This window comes from Panthera uncia, chromosome D4, assembly GCF_023721935.1.
Source record: "Panthera uncia isolate 11264 chromosome D4, Puncia_PCG_1.0, whole genome shotgun sequence".
Lineage (NCBI taxonomy): Eukaryota > Metazoa > Chordata > Mammalia > Carnivora > Felidae > Panthera > Panthera uncia.
Genome location: NC_064807.1, coordinates 78,454,733 through 78,478,661, shown reverse-complemented (window position 1 = coordinate 78,478,661; position 23,929 = coordinate 78,454,733). Strand labels below are relative to the sequence as shown.

The window sequence follows — 23,929 nt, the reverse complement described above, 5'->3', positions numbered from 1 at the left end:
GAAGCTTAAGGACCGGAAGGAGGGTGCATGGGTGTGAGGGGGCCGGGAAAGGTGTCTCAGGCAGAGGGGAGAGCCGGTGGCAATGTCTTGAGGCAGGAAGTGCCTTATTTTGTACATGAGAAGGCCAAAGCCCAGAGATTGGAAGTGAACCTAGTGTAGTGCCTCAAAGAATTTTTCTTCCTGTCCCCTCCTCACCTTTTCTTTAAAAAAAAATTTTTTTTCTTTTAAGGAGAGAGGCAAGAGACTAACACCTAACTAAACAAAGGACTTTGTGGCAGAGCTGGAATTATCAGCCCCCCCTCCGCCATTTCATGCCAAGGGAGTTTGAGAAAACCCTGTATCTGGTTATTCCCCAACTGTGTGCCTTTGAAAAAGACAGACAGCCTCTTTGAGTTTCTGTGTCTTCATCCGTGAAATGGAGCCCGTCTTCCTTCTCTGAGGATTTCACCCAGACTCCCATGAAAGAGCTTTATGCTGGCCAATGTGGGAGCTAGAGCTGGGCTCCATGGGGCTGCTGGGCTCCCTTCGCCTGCCTTCCAGGGCCATCCTTGAACCCCAGGTCTGAAAGAGCCTCTCTTCTCCCTACTGTTTTACCGTGATTCTAAAACCTGCCACTCGGCATTAGCTACCTTTGGCACTACTCTTCAACGTCCCACCGAGACACGCGTGAATCTTGAACAGTGAACTAGGGTGCAAAGGAAGAAGCTTGTGAGCACCTACCATGCACCCAACACCTCAGTGACACTTTACACAGGCGACATCGTTTAACCCCTACCATAGCCCTACAAGGTGGGTGCCTTTCTTCCCATTGGTTGGGTAAGGACACTGCCTGAGGTCACATGGCCAGTGAGGAAGCACTCTGTGGGCAGGCAGAGGGCCCAAGAGCCAGGAAAAGGGGACCCAGGCGGTCTAGGGTGGAGGGCACCCTGGCAGGTAGACACATTGGCTGCCTTTCCAACCATTAATATCCTTGGAATATTTTATCAACATTTATGGGGGGGGGGGATGTTGGAGGGGGTGGATTTGCAGTGAATACAAAGGGCCTCTTCTGGATTCTGAATCCTTTCTACCCAAGGACATCTTCCAGAAGCAGACGGGATAGAAATTCACTGACGAAGTCACTTCCCCAGCTGCAGTGCCTTACTGTCCTGGGGAAAACGTTGGCTGTCTCCCACTTTTCTGCAGCTTTCTTTCTCTCTTCAGTTTGCATTTGAGTATCTCCAAGCCAGACAGCTTCTTGGGAAGCTCATTAGAAGATTTATTTGGGTTCCGTTTTTATTTGAAACTTATTTAAATATAGATGAGGACAACTAGTCTTAAAAAGGGGAGGCAGTCTGCCTGTCATTTATTTTGACTGAGCAGCTTGGTGTATACTTGAGTTGGCATCCTTGAACTTGGCTCCTTGTATTAAGTACATAAAGTATTGCTCCCATTTACGTAAAGGACAACAAGGCATTTTTGGGAAGTGTCAGAGAACCACCAGATTTGTTTAATTAAATAGCTGTGTGTCCGGTTTCCGGAGTAATTTATTCTCGTAGAACATTTGAAAATGCAGAGAAGTGGAAAGAATAAAGTGATCAGTCTGCCACAATCTCGTCGCACACAATTCACCATTGTTACCATGCCGATCTAGTTCTGGCTGGTATTTTTTTTTTTTTTTTATTGTGGTGAAATATACATGACATAAAATTTACCATTATAACATTTTTTGAGTGTACCATTCAGTAGCATTAAATACACTTGCATTATTGTGCAACCATCCGTACTGTCCACCTCTGGAACATTCCCATCATCCAAAACAGACGCTCTGTCCCCCGGAAGCAATAAACTGCTCATTCCCTCCACACCCCAGGCCGTGGTATCCCCCACTCTACTTTCCACCTCCAGGAATTTGACTACACACCTCATCTAAGTAACATCATCCAGTGTTCGTCCTTTTGTGTCTGGCTTATTTCACTTGGCACGTTTTCAAGGTTTATCGCCGTTGAAGTGGGTGTCAGAATCTCGTTCCTTTTCAAGGCTAAATAATACTCCGTTGTATGTATACACCATATTTTGTTTATCCACGCATTCGTCAGTGGACTTCTGAGTTGTTTCTACCTTTTTGGCTATTGTGAATAATGCTGCCTAGACATTGGTGTACAAATCTCACTTCAAGTCTCCGTCCTCAATTCTTTTGGGTGTAGAGAATTCCATGTTTAATTTTTTGAGGAACCGCCATACTTGTCCAGTAATTCTGATGTATTAGATCCAGAGCTGAGATCATAGCCTTTGTGCAGTTTGGTATCTGGCTTTCTCATTTAACGTTCCATTTTATTACCTATTCTTCAAAAACATTTTTTTAAGTTTGTGTAATATTCTATTGCATTGCTATCCACATTTCCCCCCCTCCACTCATTGATTTCTGGACCACACCAGAAGATTTTAAATCATGATGGTCAAATAAAGAGCCTGGTAAGCAGGCTCCATGCTGTGTCCACACCTGTTTGAGAAATATTCAACAAAGGTAGGTTAACTGCCTTTAAGGAATTTAAAAATTTCTCTTCGGGGATTCTTGGATGATCAGCCAATTCAGTGGCTTTAAAAGTTTTTTCTACTCCGGGTAGCCAGAGTGCCTGGGTGGCTCAGTTGGTTAAGTATCCGACTTTGGCTCAGGTCACGATCTCACGGTCTGTGGGTTCGATCCACACGTCAGGCTCTGTGCTGACAGCTCAGAGCCTGGAGCCTGCTTCAGATTCTGTGCCTCCCTCTCTCTCTTTTCCTACCCCGCTTGTGTTCTATCAAAAAATAAATAAACATAAAAAAAAATTTTTTTTTTTTAAAGTTCTTTGTAGCCACGGTGCCTGGGTGGCTCAGTTGGTTAAGCGTCCAACTTTGGCTTGGGTCATGATCTCGCAGTTCATGAGTTCGAGCCCCGCGTCGGGCTCTGTGCTGACAGTGCGGAGCCTGGAGCCTGCTTCGGACTTATCTCCCTCTCTCCCTACCCCTCCCCTGCTCATGCTCTGACTCTGTCTCTCAAAAATAATAAATTAAAAAAAAAAAAAAGTTCTTTGTAGCCAAGGAAACTTTACTACAAACAAAATGGTGCATAGAAGCACAGCATATAGGGGCGCCTGGGTGGCGCAGTCGGTTAAGCGTCCGACTTCAGCCAGGTCACGATCTCGCGGTCCGTGAGTTCGAGCCCCGCGTCAGGCTCTGGGCTGATGGCTCGGAGCCTGGAGCCTGTTTCCGATTCTGTGTCTCCCTCTCTCTCTGCCCCTCCCCCGTTCATGCTCTGTCTCTCTCTGTCCCAAAAATAAATAAAAAACGTTGAAAAAAAAATTTTAAAGAAGCACAGCATATAATAGCAAACAGATAAAAGGGAAGATGAACTAAAGAAGTGTGGATAGGGGCTCAGAGTTCTGCTCTCTCGGCACCCCATCTCCCCCTCTGTGGTGTCTGAGGCACTTTGGGAGATTCACGGGTTCTCCAGAACAAAATTTGAAAAACCACCAGGCTGACCCAGCGCCTTTATTTTAAAGAAGGGATGACATCTCGGGACTGGAAGGGACTTACCTGAGGTCAAGTTCATTCTTGTACTCATTCATTTTTTTTTTTTTTCTCAACACGTAGCACCTACTGCCTGCATGTTGGAATCACTTAAGAAGCTTGTAAAAATAAGGTTCCGGGGAGTCTTCTGGACTCCAAGGCAGTAGATGTAGGGAGACACCAGGACTGGATTCCTTGCTCCGCAGTCCACACTGGGCAATGTGGGGTGCTCACATTCCAGCCCCTGCATTGTCACTTGCTTGTCCTTCAACCCTGAATGCTGTTCCCCACCCACTCACCCTTTGAGGCCCAGTTCAAATGGAGCCCCTTCCTCTTTGAAGCCTGGCTGCCCAGCCCCGTGCAGACAGCTTACTCCTTCCTCTGTGGCCCCAGAACAGAACACATCACTTCCATCCCTACTCGCACTGACTTCTTTCCGTCGCAGGTAACAAATAGTTCATTGCTTCCAGCACCGGCTCCCTGACCAGTATGTAAGCTTGTATGGTCTCTGCACCCCCCACAGTTCCGGGCACACACTGGGTGCTTTGTGATTATTGACTGGAATTGGATCTGGTACACACCCCGTATTTGGAGGATAAAAAAATCAGCTAGCAACTTATGGAAGGTCATGTAGCCCATCAGAGCAGTGTCTGGACTGGCACCATGTGTCCTGAGGCTCAGCACTCGGCACGGGCCAGCTGGCAAAGAGGACAGCTGTCTGGTCTGGGCAGGGAGCGTTGGCTCCGGCTGTCTTATCCCCGAGTCCGATAATAGCCCGGATTTTCTGAAATCTAGCAAGTTCTGCCTGGCTTGTGATTCAGTGTGCCTGTTTGGACGCCTGCAATTTACTTTATAAACCGTAAGCGTATAGAGGATGGGATATCACGTTAGTGCTATTTAGACTGAGCCAGTGCCCAGATGCTAAGAAAACAAGTCTAACGGGGGAAGGCCAGCTAGTCAACCCTCAAGGAGGCATAGTCTGGGCCTAAGGTCAGCCAGCATTATATCCAGAGGCAGCTGCTACAAACCCTCCTATGATCCCCATTTGTGATCCACAGCTGATGCTTTTCTAATGAGCACACTGGACACTAAACACTGTGGTGTTTTTTTTGGGCGGGGGGAACAAGTGACTTGTTTATTACGATGAACGTTATCCAGGGGCTCATGCTGCTGACATCAGAGTATTTATGCTAGTTAGGTATTTATGATGTGCGGATGGGCTAAAGTATCGATTATTCTCTCCCTAACCTTGGGTGAAGATGTCGTAGGGTCCCTTACCCAGCCAGGAGCTCTGGGTTCTGTGGGATCGCTGGGGACAGAAGCCTGCCTCTGGAATCCTGGCAGCCACCTTTGCCATGGGCGCCTTTGGCATCCGGAGAAGTCCATAGACTCCTTCTGAGAATGTTTGAAAATATAAGAAATAAAATAAAATAAATGAGATTATAGAAGAAACGAGTCGAGTTGAACTCTAGTTTTGAAAATATTAATAGTCGGGGTTGAATTTCAGCCCAGCCCAACGGAGGTCTTTTCTCATCTGCAAGATGGGGATGATTTTGGCACCTGTCTTCACAGAGGGCCGTGGGAATTGAGTGGTGGGTGTCCCGTGCTCAGAACACAGCTTGGCACGTTGTGTGCGTTCAGCACAAAGAGTAGTGTTTGTGGTTGCTACTACTGCTGTTATGAACTATTATATAAAATACAGATTCCTGCCCTTCAGGAGCTCACAGTCTGGATTGGGAGAGTAGGTCTGTGTGAACTAGTAATTAAAAGGAGACGTTAAGGTGTAGACGAAAAGCCCGATGAAGGGCTAAGAGGAGCTCAAAAGGGAGTGACGTGGCTTCTGGCTAAAAGAGTACCAGGTAGCGGCCAAGCTTTGGGGCCGGCCAGGCTTCGGTTGGTTCTGGCTCTGACCTTTAGCTGTCGGAGCTGGGCAAGCGGTACCGTCTCTCTGGGCCTCAGTTGTCCTTCTCTGTAAAATGTAACAGGAGAATCTACTGTACAGGATGTTGTGAGTTCCACCTCCTCTCCTCCAATGATGGATTGGTTAAGTCACATGTCCTCTACTGCATGGACCACATCCCCCTGCTCGTCTTTCTGGCCCACCCGCCCCGGCCGGTTCAATCCCTGACTGCAACGAATCAGGCAAGTTTCCATCTCTGCCACTGTCCCCGGGCTGGTGAATGGGACCGGGTGGCTGGCTCAGTGCCAACCCCAGCAGGCTTACAGTACTGCTTGGCACCCTGTGCCCTTACCTCCCAGCCAGTGTCCCCTCCCAGTGTCCACGGCACCTGCTGCTAACCCGGAGGGCTCTCAGGCTGCAGCCCCACTTGCTCTTATCAAGTGATTAGCTTCTTCATAGGAAAGGAAGGCCTTAGAGAACAGCACTCTCAACTTCCTTCTCATTCTTTTCAAACGTAGCTGAATGCTCACCTGTCTTCGGGTCTTAAGGAGAAAATCTCCCCAGGACATTAGAGAAATGTTCTTGCCTCCATTTTACTTGCCTTTGTTCATGCATGGCCCTCACTGATGAGGACAGTGAAGGTTTCCCAGAGAAGAGGGTAGACCTAGAGAAGCTCCTGCCCTGTGTGAGATGGGCAGTGTATCAGTCAGGATGGAGCAGGTTATACTGCAGTAACAAACAGCCCCTAGATCCTAAGGCCCAAACCCATAAAGGTTGATTTCCTACTCTCATGGATATGAGCATCCTGGGCCAGCTGGTGGCTGTGCCCTTCACTCACAGACCCAGCCTGATGGAACACCTTCTTTTTTTTTTTTTTTTTTTAAGTTTATTTATTTATTTTGAGGGAGAGAAAGAAAGCATGAGCAGGGGAGGGGGCAGAGAGAGAGGGAGAGAGAGAGTCCCTAGCAGGCCTTGCATTGTCAACGCAGAGCCTGCCATGGGGCTCGATCCTATGAACCCTGGGACTGTGACCTGAGTCCACATCAGGAGTCAATGCTTAACCAACTGAGCCACCCAGACACCCCTGATGGAACACCTTCTTGTATGTACTCCGGAGCACAGAGAAAAAAGAGCCCTAGGAGGTCTTGGCAATTGAATAGCCCACTCTTATTATACTGGTCAGACTAGTCACTAGTCCCTGACCCCAAGGGCCCCAGGAAATGAAATCCTACGGTGAAGGGGGAAAGCTGGACATATTTGGTGGAACAGCATTAATGACTACCTCAGTGGGATATTCCCTTCTGTGCCTGAGGTTAGCAGCCTGGGTCGTGCAGACAGAGCCTTGTGAGTGCAAGGAAACCACACCCAGAGCAAAAACCCCAAAGCCACTTCTCAGCCGGCTGCAAAACTGACAACATCTCGCGGGGAACAAAAGCAGAAGCTCAGAGAAGAAGCTGTGGCCACAAAGAGGGCAGGTGATGCTTCCCTGAGGGCTCTGGGCCTTAAATTCGTGGGGAAGGCAAAGGCAACAGGGTCGGATTGGGGAATTGATGCCACATTTGTCGTAACAGACCCATGCGATGCTTCTTAAGTGGAGCTTGTAGTTAGGTGGTTTTGCTCCATTCCTGAGCTCTTTTTACGTTTATGCTTCGGTGAGGATGTTTTTTCTAAATCGGATGCCTCACTAGCTTCAGGCCATCCGGTGCTCACCTCTTCCCAGCACCGTCTCTGTGCTCACATCAGCAAGCCCACCATGGCCTCCCCGAATCGTTCAAGAACAGTGGAGCCGGGGAAAGGGAAGGACAGTGATGTGGCCATTCCTGGCAGAGGCTTCTGGGGTTTTCTTGGCCACAGATAAGGAAACTTGGGAAGAAGACAGTTGACTGCAGCCTCCAGCCCCTCCCTCAGCCCTTCGATTTCCTGTGCTGTGGTTACAAGGCATCTCATCCTGGAGAGATGCCAGACACCTGGGTACCAGCTTTGGTCGCCTTACTTCATTGCCAGGTGGCCCTGGATCAGTCATTTATCACCCTTGGAGCCTCAGTTTTCTCATCTAGAAAATAAAGCAGCTCGGGGTGGCTGGGTGGCTCAGCCGGTTAAGCATCGGACTTCAGCTCAGGTCATGATCTCACGGTTTGTGGGTCCGAGCCCCACGTCGGGCTCTGTGCTGACGGATCCGAGCCTGGAGCCTGCTTCAGATTCTGTGTCTCCCTCTCTCTCTGCCCGTCCCCGGCTTGCACTCTGTCTCCCTCTGTCTCTCAAAAATAAATACATGTTAAAAAGAAAAGAGAAAAATGAAGCAGCCCAGAAGACTTGGGGGGCATGCTTGAGAGTAGAGTGACCCTGGTCAGTAAGGATGTTCCTGCAGCCACATGGGAAAGGTGGCCTGTGAGATTGTTTTTTCTGATTCCGCTGGAAATCCATGCAGCTCAGAGTAAGGGAGTGACTGAATGTTGGGGGGCTCCTGTGTCTTTTCTGTCTCAGGACATTCCCCTCAGTTGCAGAATGCCTTTCGTGGCATGACGCTTGGTTTCTGGGCTCAGCCTTGCACTGGCGCTCCATGACAGAGAGGCCATATTGGCTAATCCTTGTAGACCTAGTGGGCCGAACAGTGCCTGGCACGCGGTAGGTGCCAATATTGGCACGAAATAAATGCTTATTTAATGAACGAATAAGCAAGCGGATACACAATTCCCTCCACTTTGACTGAATCAGTGACTTTCAGACTTCCTACGGGGAAGAAGGAGGTTGGAGAAGGCCTTGGCTCCACCCAAGACCAGCTTCCAGGACAGTCACCTTGGCCAAGTCACCTGCCTCCTCCTCTGCCGGTGGAAAGAGCAGTGCTTACCCTGCTTCGCAGGCTGGGGAGGCTCCAGCAGGTGGGAAGATTTGAAAATGCCCCACGCAAAGGAAGGGCTGGTGGTTTTTAGGACACGGGAACATGGTATACTCTTTGGGGACACAGAGCAGGTGATGCCAGAGCCTGTGAGGGGGAGGTTTCTGGAATAATCATTATTAGGAGTGGAGTAGCTGCCATTTACTGGGCACCTATTCCAACGTCAGGCCCTATGCCTGGCGCTTTATGCGCACCATCCCGTTCACCGTGGTCGAAGAGAAAGGCAACGTTACTCTCATTTTACAGAGGAGAGAGACCAAGTCTCAGAAGGCTCGCATGATTTGCACAAGGTCACCCATTTAGTCAATGCCGGGCCTGTCTCACTCAAATGCAGGCTTTCACCTCTGTGCCACGCTGCCTCCTACCACTATGACGAGGCTGAGACAGACCTTGTGTCTTAGACATCAGTGATGATAACACGAGCTCCCTCTTCCTAAGTACCTGCAAGGGACCAGGAGCTTTACACACATCGTTGCTCATCCTTTCAACAACCCAAGGAGCAAGGAATCGTCCCTGTTTTACAGATGAGGAAGCTGAGGCTCATAGAGTGTAAGTGATTTATCCAGGGCCAAAATAGCAAAAAAAGTCAACAGGGCTGGGATTTGAGTCCAGACCTGTCTCATTCCAAGAACAGGAGAAGAAAAAGCCACCTCAACTAAAAGTTGTTTTGTTTCATTTTTTAGCTTATGGCTAGAGTTCCTGGAACCGCACCTTTTGAGATTCATTCTTGGAAGTTTCGAGCCAATTTATTACAAGAGACCTAAGAAAACCTAATGTTGGGGCGGGGGCGGGGGGTGGAATAAGGCAAAACAACCTCAGGATTTTCCAGTAAATTCTTAGCCTCTGAATACCTCCTGGCCTGCACAGAGGAAGGAGGGAGCAGTCGAGGTGATCCCAGCCAAGGCACTGAGCAGGACAGGTTGAGGGCAGGGATGGAGCAGAGGGGCACCTGGAAGGACTCGGCTTGTACCACCTCTGAGCAGCTGCAGGAAAGACTCTGGGCGCCGGAGAGGGGGATCCTAAGAGACCAGCAGGTGGTAAACACAAGCCCCGGATCCTAGCTGGAAAGGATCTTGAAGAGGACATCATTGAACTCTCTTTATTCTATTGAACAGGCGTTACATCATAGTGACCCTATGATTTATCCTCCAGACTGGCACACTTTTGAAAGTGCGAGGGGACACTAAAACATCGACCTGTTAACTGCTCCCCGACGGATATAAACCAGAACCATCCTAGGGAAAGCAGTGTGAATAGTCACCCTGATTTTGCAGGGCCTTTCTTGCCCACACCAGGCAAAGGCAAAGGCTGCAGAAAGGCAAAGCACAGGTAGTGGAAATAGGAGGACGGTAAAAACAGAATAAAGCAACAGGAGAGGGACCCTGATGTGGTCAGGAGCCCTGACTTCGGCCGGTGGACGTGTGTGAGGGCCAGCCTGGGTAGTCTGATGGCAGTAGCTGACGCCTACAGATGGCATCTGGGCATTTGTGGACACACATGTCCCTCTCAGCAGACTCGGATTTGAAAAGTGGAGGCAGTGGGTCTCATTCATTCTGTGCGGCGTGTGTCCCCGTCCCAACACGGTGCCTGGTACCAAAGAAGTGCCCCCAAATGTCTATTGATGGAATAAATGCTGGTGGCATGGCCAGGGGAGATGGGGTGTGCGGAGGAAAGGGTCGGCAGCTCTGTCTCTGAGGACCTGTCAGGTTCAGGGGGGAAGACACGGCTGCACGGACAGGCAGAGCTTATTGGCTGCGTGATCTTGTCCGGGTTCCTCAACCTCGGAGCCTCGGCTCCCTGGCCGAGATGGAGAGGATTGTCGCTGACCACAGAAAGGGTCCAGTGAAATGGTGTATGTAAATGAATGGTGGCCTTTATTGCTGTGATAACGTTCTGGGAAGCAGGGGTCAGTTCCACACTGAAAAGATGTGCCTTCGAATCAGGGAAGCGTAGAGATGGGGCAGAGTTCCCGCCACTAGAAGCCTCCAAGCAGAGGCTGCCTGGTGTGGATGCCGTAAATGGGTGGCCACCTTTGGGAGGTAGGCTGGGCTAGCTGGACACAGCGGGGCTGGGACTCAAGCCGGCCCCCTGAGAGACAGGCTCTGCCCTGGGAGCGAGAACAGGACCCAGGCAGAGACAGGCCTGCAAACATTCCCTTCTCTGCCTGTGAAATGCTTCCTTGCTGGTTCCAGGGCCTCCCGTGGTGGCCGAGGGAGGAGAAGGCCGAGTGGAACTTGCCTCTCAGCGGTTCCGATGCTCTGATCGCAGCCAGATAAAGCCTTGGATTAGGCACACCTGTTGGCTCTGGCCTCCTACCCAGAGGGCCCCTCCTCCACCCACAGGCTGGGGCCTCCCCTTCTGTGTCCCCTTCTGTCTGAAAGCACCAGCCACCCCTGTGCAGAGGCCTGCAGCCAGGGTCCGTGGCAGGCCTTGAGGGGTGCCGAGACCCCCCAGAGCTGGGGTGCAATGCAGAGTAAGAGACACTAGCCCAAGCTTTTCATCTGCCAGGACGCGGAGGGCGGGGGGAGGCGGGAGCTGGCGTGGGAAACAACCGTGTACACTCCAGGAGAGCTGCCTGGAGTCGGAGGCGGAGCCGGGAACGGAACCTCCCTGCCTGGCACTCCCTGGAAGCCTTGGAGAGCAGCAGCTTTGCCCACGCACATGTTTGTGGCCATCTCCTCCCTAGGTGGGGGGGGGGGGGGGGGCCGGGGGGGGCAGGTGGGGGGGGGGCCCCGAGGGGAAAATCCAGACGGGCCCCCCAGACTCAGCTCGCAGCCCCCACGCTGCTCTCTTTGCTGTACTGGGTCTTGTCTGGCTTTTGTGATTCCTTTTTTTTTTTTTTTTTAAAGTTTATTTATTTACTTAGAGAGAGAGGGAGGGAGAGGGGCAGAGAGAAAGAGGGAGAGAGAGAATCCCAAGCAGACTCTGCACCGTCAGCGCTGAGCCTGACGTGGGGCTCGAAGTCACGAACTCATGAGATCATGACCTGAGCTGAAATCAAGAGTCAGACGTTCAACCGACTGAGCCACCCAGGCGCCCCCATGTTTCCTTTTGTTCCTGGCTCCACCCCCTACCTCCTTGCGGTGCCCCCCCCCCCACCCTGGCTTCAGGACAGTGCCTGTTAGGGACGCCCCCTTTGTCCTCTGTGCTTCCTCTGCCTCAGCACCCAGCGGACCTGCCCGCTCTTGCCTGCGTACTGACAACTCCCAAATCAGACTCCTCCCAGCCTCGCCGCTGAGCTGGTTCCAGTGGGTTCTTCGAACCTAATGCGTCTAGAACGGGGTTCACCAGTTCCCCCCGCTCCCAACCTTACACACCATTCTTTAGTAGGAACATCGTTTCACTCCGCCATTTACCCAGAACTTGCAGAGCTTTGCAACGTCAGCCAGCACCCGGAACACCAGATTCCTCGTGCAGACACTCATCCTGGGCCCGCACTGCCCACCCCAGGGTCCACGCCTGGAGGGGCATGAACGACACCCACGTCTGCCTCGCTCTCTTCACCCTACTGCTCACTGCGATTATTGCTCTCATCACTGCCTTCCATTTTTGGAATAGTTAACATTTATTGAACACACAGGTGCCCAGCGCGTGGACCAGGCATGCGTCGTAGCCTACAGGGCCGCGTTGAACATGGGCTGATGTCATAGGCACTTTCACTTTGGGCCAAAACATACGGAAGTATCTGCGCATGGACTTGACATTCTGGGAGGAGAAGAACGATATTTAAAAGATAAATAAGGAACCTATGAGAAGAAGGTCATTTTAAATCCGGGAGTTGCTCACCGACAAGGCTGACACTTAAGAGAAGTTGAGGGAGAATTTACTTCATGTAATCCAAGCTCTCAAGGTGCCCTTTCCTTCATTTATCTCAGACAGCTGGTGCTTTCTTATCTTCCAGCAACTTCCACTGTCTAGGTCTCCGATCTCACCAGGACATGGGCCAGCAGCCTCCCCGTGGGTCTCCCTGGCTGGAGATTTTCCTTCTCCCACCCACCCTCGCCCTGCAGCCCAAGTAACTCTGCAGAGCAAATCAGTAACTCTCTTGCCTAATGTCATTCAAGGGTTCCCCAGAACCCTCAGATTCCTCGGTGTGGTGAGGCTCCGACTCCTGGTGATAAGACTCTGTGTGGCCCTCCAGCTCCTTTCTCCCCACCCACCCACTCCGTCCTCCACCCTTAGCCACTCCGGATTGGAGCTTGTCAGTTGCCCAACTGCCCGTGTCCCCCAAACTTATCACCAGCCCACGCATCCTGTCTCCTTTGCTTTTGCACAAACGGAAGCACCTCTGCCTGTCCTAGGGGCACCCCTCGATCCTCCCACAGGGATGCTCTTCCACACTTGTCCTGCCCCCTTTCTGAATCTTCAAACCCTCTCTCTCCTCAGCTCTGTCCCAGGAAGGTTTTCCATCCTCAGCCGGCCCCACCAGCTGGCACCCTCTCTCCATCCCTTCCCGGGCAGGCTGCTGGAGAGAGGTCCTTACACTTACTGTTTCATTCCCTCGCCTGTGGTTCATTTCATGGTGCCTGGCTACAGATATAGAAATGGAGGCACAGAGAAGTTAAGCCAGTCGCCCAGGATTGCACAGCATAGGGGGCGGAGCTAGGACTCAAAGCCAGGACTCAAAGCCACCACTCTCTACAGCCCCTCACCCACCCCACGAGGTGAGGGAGGATGATTATCCTTGACACGGAGGGAGAAACCAGCCAATTGGCTCTGTCGCTTACAAGCAAGAATGTCTTTTGTGACAAATTTGGGATGAATCAAACGCTGACAACCCGCAGCCTTTTTGTTCTTTGTCAAGAATACCTCATCCTCAAGGGCAGGATCTTGACCTTCATTGTTTTTCCCAACCGGAAGTGGTCTTGGATGCAAAGCCAGGGATTCCCACACCTGGGCTTACAGCCACGTTGGCCACAACTCTGAGGCCCTGCCATCCTGCCTTGAGGTGTGGCCAGTGGACAGGTACTGAATGCTGGCCGCTAACTGATAGATTCATGGGCTGCCGGGACTGGAAGGAGCCCTAGCGACCATCGGATGATGAGATTAGCCAGCCCAGCCGGCCCGGTGGTGAGCCCTTACCCATGCAGCCCCATGCAGCCTCTGACCTCCTCTGATTAGCGCGTCCGAGGCTCATTTGCTAGGTTCTCTGCCTCTCGATTAAGGAATGACCGCAAGTGTGTGCCCCCTTTGTTTTGAGGGTCTGAGCATGACTGTGTCAGGGAAGGAGGAAAACCATGTTGGATCTTTAGAAGTTAAACGTTCTGCCTTCTAGGTTTGCACACTGTGTTGAGCTGTGGTTAACCAGGCTGGAGACTCTAACTCCACCAGCCTGCTGAGTGTTCCCCCCTGGAGGCAGCTTAGGGGAGAAAGCACAGCTCCTCGGACTCGCCCGCTGTGGACCTTGAGCAAATCACTGAGACTCCCAGAGCCTCCTTCTGCTCCCCAACTGCTTTGTGGGTGACCCCGAGGATCACCGAGAGAGGCTGATTTTGCAAATCGTGAAGTGGGAGCCCCTTCTGACCTGTGGGAGGTGTTTGCTTGTGAAAAGGACCGGCTTATCTTAGCATCTAGGCTCTGCTATCTTTCCCTTTCGCACTGACAATCGCCCCAGATTTCTAGATCGTGTAATGCAGCAAATCCTCCCTGGACCCGTAGGGAGGTGCTCGGTGATGCTTGGTATTTGTGGCGGGGAACCCAAAAGAAGGAAAAAGTAGGGCCTGTGGCCCTCAAGCCAGGGTCAGGGGAAGACAGAATAAGGCAGATAAGGCAGTTTTCAGCAGAAAGTTTTCTGTTGGTTTCTGTTCTTAGCATTCACACAGGAAAGGCGCATTTGTGATGAATTTTCACCAAGTGGACACCCCTGTGTATCCACTACCCGACTTAAGCAGCAGCATGGCCGGCCCCACAGGAGCTTCTCTGGGCCCCTTCCGAATCTCAGCATCACAGACGGATTTGCCTGTTCTCGAGCTTTACATAAATGGACTCATCCAAGACTTCTTTCTCTGCACGTGACGGGTGTGAGATCCATCCCGTGGCTGCTAACAGCTACAGCTGGCTCATTCTTATTGCTGTGCCTGGAATCCCGCTCTAGGACCTTACCGATCTGCTCTGATGATCGTCTTTGGGGTTGTTTCCAGTTTTTGCTCTGCCGTGAACGTTCCGGTCTGGGTCTCTTGGTGGGCTTATGCGCATTTGCCGTGGTGTCCAGACCGACAGTGCAGTGATGGGTTGCCAGGTGCACTTTTGTTCAGCTTTACTAGATTTAAGCATGTTGTTGGAACTTCAGGTGCTGAACGCTGTGGTCAAACAACTCAGGCCCCCGGAGGAGGGGCTGTGAGATTTTGTTAAGAACAGCAAGCTGCAAGTGGCTAGATGAGGCATCGCTTGGTGGGGCTCCTGGACTTTGGCCCCCTCTCCTAAGTCTGGGGTTGCCAGACTATCCTCACGGGAGGTGAGGGGTGTGGGGCCCCTTGGGAGGGCTGGGGTTGGGGCGGGGGGCTCTTTGCGCTTCCTTTCCCCGCTTAGGCCAAGGCAGTTTGTACGCTCCATCTTGCACGGTGGGGTTCTGAGAATGACTTCCTGTGGGTTTTTTTCTTTTTCTTTTTTTTTTTTTTAATAAAAGTTTTAGCTGTTTTGACGTTTGAGAAATCCACTGTTCTAAGGTCCTTTCCAGCCGGAAAATTCTATTTTAGGAGCAGGAGGTGGGTGTGGGAAGGGTTAAGCATTATTCAGCCAAAGCGCAGGGTTGGGCCTCCGTGACCTTTTAAAGTTCTTATAGCTCGGTTTTCGATGCGGGAGATCTCATAACATTCTATAAAAATAGTGTTCAAACAAAACAACTTCCGAGGTTCAAAAGATGTGGAGGAGAGGCTCAACCTTGAGGAACATTCAGGTGGCATTTCGACTAGAGTCTTGAGGACTCTCTCCTTCACCCACCCCACCCCTGCATTTTTTTTTTTTTTTTTTTAGACCTCTCATTGGCTGTTCCTTATAGTAGTTACTTGGGGTTGTTTGGATTCAGAACAGTTCCCATTTCTGCCAAGGAGTGGGTGACGTGGGCGGCCTGTGTGTCCCTCTGAAGGGTGGTGGCCTTGCCTCCTCCAACGCCAGGCCTAGTTTGGGCCTGTAGTTTCGCTCGGGGAGGGAGGCCGGGCCGTTCGTGGGCCCAGAGAGAGACGTCTCTGCCTTGGCATGTACCTCGGAGTCAACAGGCCTGATAAACAGCCCACTTCCCGGGGCCAGCGAGGAACAAAGCCCCTGGCTGCTGCGGGATCTGTCTCCCCCCACCCCCTTCCTGAAACAGCTGTTTATTCTTTTGACAGGAGTTGGAACACAGCACCTTCCCCTTCCTCCCGGCCCTGCCTCCTTCTGCAGAGCGAAGCTCAATAGAACTTTGTTGTTCTGCCTTTTACTCTGCGGGGAGAGAAGCAGACGATGAGGTATGTCGAGATGCTGGAATGATTTACTTCTGCCTTGTCGGGGTCCATGGGGGAGTTGCGAGCAGGGTCTGGCAGGGAGGAACCTCGCTCTCCCCTGCCCCTCTTGCTGGTGCCCTCAGTAGTTCTGGAAGAAGATAAAGCCCTTCTCTCCCCTGTCTAGAAGCAGGAGCTGGTGGGATGCTGGCTCAGAGGTTTCACTGTAAGTTCTGCTTTATTTTGCTCCCCCCCCCCCCCCCCCCCCCGGCAGGACCTCACGGGGCTGTGGCTGGCTGGTGTGGCCACGGCCTGGGGTTTTCTCTACAGGATTCAGAGTGACAATGCGGAGGCAGGAGGGCTCTGGGCTGATGTTGAGGCAGAGCCCCCTCAGGGCAGTGCAGACACTTCGTTTACCTTATTTCTCTTGGAAAAAAACCCTTGCACAGTAACTCCGGAGCCAGGCAGTAAGGAAAAGCTGGCTGGATACAGGCTTCAGATTTCCTGGAGGGGATTCAAGAAAAGGCACCACAAGATGGACTTCAGAGAACAGGTTGTTCCGTTTGTGATGGCTGGAGCGACAATTAGCTGTGTATTTAGTCTGAGACCTGACTCTTTGTTTCCTCCGTCTGTGTTTACTCTGACCCTCATAATGGAAAACATCGCTGGAAGCAGCTTTCTACATATATATTTTTTTTTCCCACAAATTGCACCATGTTTCTTCCAATGGGGAGCTCTTCCCTGTGATGCCCACCATTTTAGCAGGGGGTGCAGAGAAAGTGGCACTGCCCTCCAGAACCCCCCAGCACCACCCCCTTCCAAGAGCTGGGCCTGCGAGGCCAAGGGTCTGCTTTTCAAAGTCAGCACCGCCCCTCCCCCCAGTTCTTCTGGGTGAACGCAGTAACCTCAGTCTGTGTTAAACCTCAGTCTCCGCCACCAAAAGCCACGACTCTGGACTCTGGCCGTGACGAGGGATGAACAAGGGGGGCGGTGGGGCGAGGAAGGCCCCAGCCGACACACAGCAGGCGCCTGCCGAGGCTCAAGCTGGTCCGGGGAAGCTAGTCCCTCAGCGAGTCTAGCCTGTGAGTGGCCAGCTTGGGGTCAGTTGTGACCCAAGCGACTCTCACGTGATAATCAAGAAAGGCAAAATGAGAGGATGTGCCAGAGAGGCCCAGGTGGTTAGTCCACGGGTGAGCCTTCATGCTTATTGAGAAAAGAGTGTTCACAAGGGTGGGCACTGAAGCCCAGCTCCCGGGACCAGAATCCCATCTCCACCGAGTTATGCTGTGTGACATTGGGCACGTTACTTAACCTTTCTGAGCCTCTATTTCCCTATCTTTTTTTAAAATTTGTTTTTAATGTTTCTTTATTTTCGAGAGAGACAGACAGAGTGTGAGCAGGGGAGGGGCACAGAGAGAGGGAGACACAGAATCCGAAGCAGGCTCCAGGCTCCGAGCTGTCAGCAACAGAGCCTGACATGGGGCTTGAACCCACGGACCGCGAGATCATGACCTGAGCTGAAGTCGGACGTGTAACCGACTGAGCCACCCAGGCGCCCCTCTGTTTTCCTATCTTTAAAGCGGGGATGACACTAGAGTAACTTCACAGGGTAACCGTGGGGCTTAGCAGAGAGACTACTGGGAAAACATTTGGCCCAGGGCCTGGCCTAGTTCCTCTGGGGAGCGTCCAAGGGCCTGAAGTTTATTCCATTTTCAGAACCGTCTTTAAGAAACAGAAGGCAGAGTTGCACCCACAGTATTAGGCATGGAAGTGAATACTAGGATATGAGAAGAGATACCACAGCAAATAACAAAAACTGACAAATACTTCAAACAGGAAAAGACCCAGGAAAACGACATCATAATAAAATGACATGAAAACACTATAAAAATCATTAGTAGTGCTTAGCTGTCTAATGCACCTGTCATAGTTTGGCTGCATAGTCTTGGATGGCCTCTTTGTGTTAGGATGATTCTGCAGTATCATTTTCAATAGAGACCAAAGGGGGACGAATCCGTCTGGCCTCTGGCCTGGTGAATCGACCTTCCTTCTTATCACTGAGACTTTAGAAATGTCTCTTCTAGCTTCACAACTTAGTGTTGGTGGTGCCGCATCTGTAAATCTTTCGGCTGTTTCTCACCCAGAGAACCCAGCTCTTTGATCCTAGATGGGGCAGGGGTAGGGCGCGAGGTGGCCCCTCAGCTGGGCACAGAGCGGCATGGGGTTCGAGCCCTTCCTCTTGGGACCCAAGGGGGGCGCTCCTGGGTGCCCAACAGGGCGCCTCTGGGGCAGGTTGTTACTGGGACCCAGGTGGGCGGGCAGGTAGTGGGTTCAGTCCCCCGGCCCCACCTGCAGCCCCAGGACAGGCCCCAAGGCTGGAATGATCCCCTCAGACAGCGGCAGCACTCTTTGCCTCTAGGAGGCCTTCCTGACCCACCCCCCACCCGCAACAGAAGGTCAGGCCCAGGCTCGCAAGGGGGCAGGACGCCCAGGCTTCATCAGCTTCTGAGTAAGTCAGCCTCGGTGCTCAACGCATGCGGGTTGGTGCTCCCGCCATGCTGTCATCGAGTCAAGGAATCCACACGGGCCACGGCACCAGGAGCTCCCGGTGGGTCTCAGTGAACCGCCTTCGTAAACCGAGGCTTCCAGCTCTCTGCTTGATTTCTCTTGCACGTCCCAGGTCCATCGACGGAAAGCCCGTCGTGGGAAGTTAAGTCCACAGAACTGGTTTCACAGACGGGGAGACGGAGGCCAGAGAAACTCGTGATCCTGGGTTACAAAGCCGGCTTTGTGGAGAGGCTGGGGCTGACCCGTAGGTCCTACACCTACGAACCTCCCCTTCCTCGCCTGCCCGCCTGCCTCGAGCACCAGGCAGGGGGGGCAGACGCGAGGAACAGCCGGGTCCCAGGCTGCAGGCAGTGGGGAGGGAGCGCTGAGGACAGTCACAGTTCACGGTGGGGGGTGGGCTCACCCTTGACTCTTCTGGGGGACCCGGACTCCCTCAGGTACAGCACGGCTCTGCTCTAGAGCCACGCATTTTAGAAACTCTCCCATTAGAAAGCATCAGCGTCCTGACGGCTGCCAGGTGTGGAGCATTTGCTGACCACCAGGCACCACGTGCTTCGTATACACGCTCTCCTTCAGTCCTTTCTAGAACCCCGGAGGAGGGTGTTTCAAGCTCCATTTTGTATATGTAATTAGGGGCTCAGACTACTCACCCAAGGCAGACATCCAGGACCGCTGACTCCAGAGTCTCAGTGCTGGTCTAGTTTCCTCCCGGGTCTGAGCGTCCCCGAGGGGGGTGTGGAGAACTCGAGTTCCGTCCAAGGTCATGAACACCCAGTTGGTGCCTGTGCCCCTCCCCTGTCCCCTTAGTGTCACTTGTCAACAAGTGTCACAAGCAACACTTGTCACTACCTGACCTGGATCCTTTTGAGTCTCTTGACTTCAGTGTAGTATTCAAGAAGCTACTAGGCTCGCAGAAGCAGCTTCGCAGGGAGGAGGGCTTGGGTTCCCTGGGCCGGGGGAGGAATCGGAGGCAGAGAGGAGGATTTGTTAACCTGTGGGAAGGTTTGCTTTCCTCCAGCACCGCTTTCTCCCTGCCCAATTCCCGTTCTCCCGAAATAATGGCTTTTCCAGAGCTTCTGAGTGCTCTGTTATTCAGCTGAGACGTCTACCTTTTCCCCTGACACGAGATGGAGAAAACATGGTTCACCAGAATTCCTTTCAGAGAGGAATTCAGTTTGGAAGGAATACCTTGACTTAGCCCAGTTGGGGTGTAATTCTGAGATTCTCTGAAGGGTGCGTGTGTGTGTGGTTGTTGTTGGGGTGGGGGGCACAGGATGGGGTGGGTACGGAAGAATTAATTTATGGGTCACACTTCATGTGGGAGCCGTTGTGAGGGTCGCTGTCTAGGGTTGGCCCTGGGGCAGCCCGTGCCTGGGGTAGGACAGACTTAGGGAAAAATCACATGTGTGACAAGAAGGCCTGGGGAGGTGGGGGGGGGGGTTGATTCTGGCAGAACTGGCTAAATCTTGGGGAAGGAGGCAGCCAGGTGACCTAGACCTACACTCTCCCGTGTGAGACGCGGTGTCAGTTTTCAGCAGGTCCCAGTTCGGTGCTCTACCCCTTACACGAGGGAATGTAGAAGCCATCCCACATTTCCTGCTTGGTGGGTCAGATAGCCAACCACCAATTTTCAGAATTATACAGTTTTGAAAATTCTGAGACAGAAACATAAGAGAAGGACTTTTAGACCGTGCTGACTGCCAAATGCCTCATTTGTGTCCAGAGAGAGAAATTAAAATGTTTTAAAAGCTCTGTTGGCCACCCTGCCAACCCTTCCTTCCCTGGGGACATGGATTCCAGATCCCAGGAAGCATGGATACACCCATTTCTAGTGGCTTGCTAAAACACGCAGTATTGGTGGGGGGGGGGGGGGGGGGGGGGGGCCTGGGTGACTCAGTCGGTTGAGCATCCGACTCTTGGTTTCGGCTCAGGTCATGATCTCACAGGTTCGTGAGTTCGAGCCCTGCATCAGGCTCTGTGCTGACAGGGACAGCGTGGAGCCAGCTTGGGATACTCCCTCTTTCTCTCTCTCTGCCCCTCCCCTGCTCGCTCTCTCTGTCTCTCTCAGAATAAAGAAAGTTAACAAACAACAACAAAAAAAGGTCCGGTATTGGCTCACCCACCTGGCCTCCAGGCGTAAGTCTCCAGCAAAACATAAGCAGGTTCAAGCGATCTCCAGAAAGATACGGGCTTCGAGAGTTGCCTCTGATGCTGGTTTCTGGAATTAAAAAGTTATGCACATACTGGGAGAGGGGGTTGGGAGGTGTGTCTGATTTGGGCGCTGCCCAGCGTGTCGGTGTTCTCCACGCCGGGAGTCGGGGTGTTTCTCGGTTTAGCGTTCAGTGTTTCTTCCACCGGGAAGCAGTTGGCGTTGGATCCTCAGCAGGTGGCATTGATAAAGCTCGGGATGCAACATTGTCACCTCCTCTGCACACACAGGGTATTGTAGCAGGACTGTAACAGGGCCCTGGGCTCGATCGGAGAAACTCCGGGTGCCTCCTGCTTCCCAGGAGCTCTTAATCAGGCTGTGGCACGGAACAGATGGATAAACCGTTACAGTCCCCAATCTGCATTTATTTGCACCTCGTTGTTTAACACGTTCTTACTCCTTTTCCTCATATACGTTTTGAGCTCTTACTGAGTACCAGGCACCGTGCTGTCCCATTGGAGCCTCCCAACAGCCCATTTTATGGACACCGGCAACCAGAACTAGCATTTTGGGGCGCATGTATATAGTGTGAGGCGCAATGTGAAGCATTTTGTGGACGTTACCTCTTGCAGTCATCACCACTTCCGTCCCCGTTTTAGAGACGAAGGAACCAATTCAGTTAGCGATCCACAATCCCTTTTCTGAAACTCTGGGGCCAGGTATGTTGGAATTCAGAATTTTGGGGGGCGCAGATAATATATCGTGTATTATGTAACGCCCATAATTGTGTATTATGCTGCACGACGTAATGAAATCCATCAATATTTCTGCAAAGAAACATGTAAACAGCATCACTAAGTGGGATAAAGATTATAAATAGCCTCATATCAGTTAGGATCTTGGTGCCAATTAAATTATAAAAAGGCCTTTGGTCCTCGGAGCTTTCTGGAGCTGTGGAGGAGGACCCGAGGACCTGTCCCATGTTCAAGGTCCCCCAGCTCTGTGTATGAGGGCTGGCACCCAAATCCACCCTTCTCTGGGAGTGAAGACATCTCATCATTATGACGGGTGGGCACAGTCCCGATCTAGATCTGTTTGCTCCCCAGTGTGGGACTTGCCTTGCACTTCTCGTCCTTTTGCCTTCTGTCTTCATCCCTTGGGAAGCTTTAGTCACCTCCCCAGCAAGGTCTTCCCTCACCGCCCAAATTAAAGTACTTTGCAACCTGTCGTTCCCCACCTGGCACCCAGCCCCTCTCCAACCATGACTTCATGCAGCAATCAAGACATATTTAAGTACCTACTGTGCGCCGCTTGATTGATTGATTGATTGATCATGGGTGTGGTGGGGAAAAGCTGGATGGGGCTGAGAATGGGAGACTTTAAGGGACCAGGGCTGTCTTCCCCTCCAAGGATTGGGCCTGTGGTCAGTATGTCAACGGCAGCAGAGCCAGGGAAAGGATGGTTTCCCATAATCTGGGTCAGGAGCCAGCGAGGGTCCATGGGAACGGTTTCTAGCTACACCCTCGCCCACCCACATCCATGGCGGACCGGGATCAGTTGCAATACCTTCCCTCTCAGCGCCAGAGTGACCTTAGCCCCCTTCCCACCCGGGCGGCCCTGCCAACTCATTGAATTACTACTTTGCCATTGAGCTAGCTAATGGCACTCCTTCGCGCTAGCTAAATATTTATGAGCTTTTCCTCTCTGAAGGTGACAGCCTTTCTTAGAAAACCATACCTCACTTTGTGTTTATTTAATCTGCTTTTTCCTTTCTCCTTTTTTTTTGTCTCCCCAGGAGAAAATAATGAATGTCAAAGGAAAAGTGATTCTGTCAATGCTGGTTGTCTCGACTGTAATTGTTGTGTTTTGGGAATATATCAACAGGTAATTGTGGAGTGTGACACCCACCTTGGACTCGAGTCTCCTCGTGTCAGCCACGTGACCAGGTTGAAATTAAAACTGAGATTAACAATGAAGAAGAGATTCCACCCTTCCTGTATCCCTGAGCCCTGGACTATATTTAAAATCATTAGATCGACAAGTACCTTCTGGCTAATTAATCCCCTTCCTTCCTGTCACATTCCTAATGTCTTGGCTTTTGTACCTTTGCCGTTCTGGGTGGGTTATATGCAGAAACAGCAAGGCCATCCTAAGCCCAAATGTAACTTTCATTATTGGTACGACGAGCTGTGGAAATTACCTTCAGAAATTTCAGACAGGAATGCCATGAGAAATCCACCCCACGTCTTGCAATTCTAAGATATTTTCAGAGTTTGAAAGGCATAACTTAAGTTGTTGACTTTCGCTATACGATACACTCTGAGTGGCTGGTGATTCATTTGTGCCTGGCTAACAGGCTTGGGTGTCTTGTTTGGTTTTGTTTTGTTTTGTTGTAACTCTGGAAAGCAAAATGAATGAAACACTTCTGAGTTTTCAAATGCATCAGTGGACTCCCCCCCAAATATGCGTGCTTCTGTGCTTTTGGAAAATCCAGTGTCTCAGAGATTCCAGCTGGAGAGGCTCCTGACAGAAAGCAGTCTGTGCAAACAGCTACAAAAATGCATGATCCCTTTGACTTAGGAGGCGCTTTATCCAAGAAGCCCACAACACAACTCTGGGCGGGGGAGCTGTCCTGACACCACTAATATTTTCATGATGAAGTCCTTCAGTAGCCCCGAAGTTAAAGGTGACAGCCTGGATTGACAGTTAAATTCCTTCTGCTCTTAAAGCTTAAGCCTGCAGGACCATCTTGGCTACTAAAAAAGGGATCTGTACCTTTAAGTACATCAGCAGAAGGAAGACTCCAGAGCGTGGGAGCTGTTACTCCCGGGAGTGCAGAGTAGATCTAACCCCTTCTGGAGCCTTATTCTGTTTCATTCTGAACAACTCATTTTAACAAAATCGAGACAAGCTAGGGTGTGGTCAGGTTCAAGGAGCCTACAAACCACGTCTGTCTTTTGAATTGAGGAAACTGGACGTACTCAGTCCTGAGGCAAGGTAATTCAGAGTCAGGTGCAGGGACCCTGGGATCCCTTGGGTACTTGAGGGCAGAGGAAATGTCTTGTCTGGGGTCTGGAGCTGGGCTGCCTGGAACTGGTTCTGTGACACCATTCACCTCCTCTGTGGCCTTGGGCAAGTTACTCAGCAACTCTGTTCCTCAGTTTCCCTCTCTTTAAAAATGAGGGGATAATAATAGTACCTGCTTCGTAGGTACCTCATTGGGAGGATTCAGTAAGTTATTGTATATAAAACATTTAGGGCAGTGCCTGGGAGTTAATAAGCACTTAGTGAATGCTGACTGTCATCCTCTCCCTCCTCCTTCTCCTCCTCTTCCTCTCCCTGCCCCTCCTTCTCCTCCTCCTCTCCCTCCTCCTTCTTCTCCTCCTTCTCCTCCTCCTCCTCTCCCTCCTCCTCCTCCTCTCCCTCCTCCTCCTCTCCCTCCTCCTCCTCCTCTCCCTCCTCCTTCTTTTCCT

General features: G+C 51.5%; 1 protein-coding gene across 3 annotated transcripts in view; it reads left to right on the top strand.

The window, feature by feature from the left end:
* The window catches only part of GGTA1 (glycoprotein alpha-galactosyltransferase 1 (inactive)), a 56,490-nt gene that overhangs the window by 13,544 nt on the left and 19,017 nt on the right, over positions 1 to 23,929 (top strand). For 2 of the 3 annotated variants that reach the window (XM_049637473.1, XM_049637481.1), the window contains exons 2-3: positions 15,650 to 15,766; positions 22,252 to 22,340. In XM_049637473.1, the coding sequence (XP_049493430.1) occupies positions 22,261 to 22,340 (80 nt within the window). In that variant the 5' untranslated portion in view covers positions 15,650 to 15,766; positions 22,252 to 22,260. Of the gene's footprint in view, positions 1 to 15,649; positions 15,767 to 20,175; positions 21,176 to 22,251; positions 22,341 to 23,929 lie in introns of those variants that run through there. The other variant, XM_049637489.1, reaches the window with a different exon arrangement.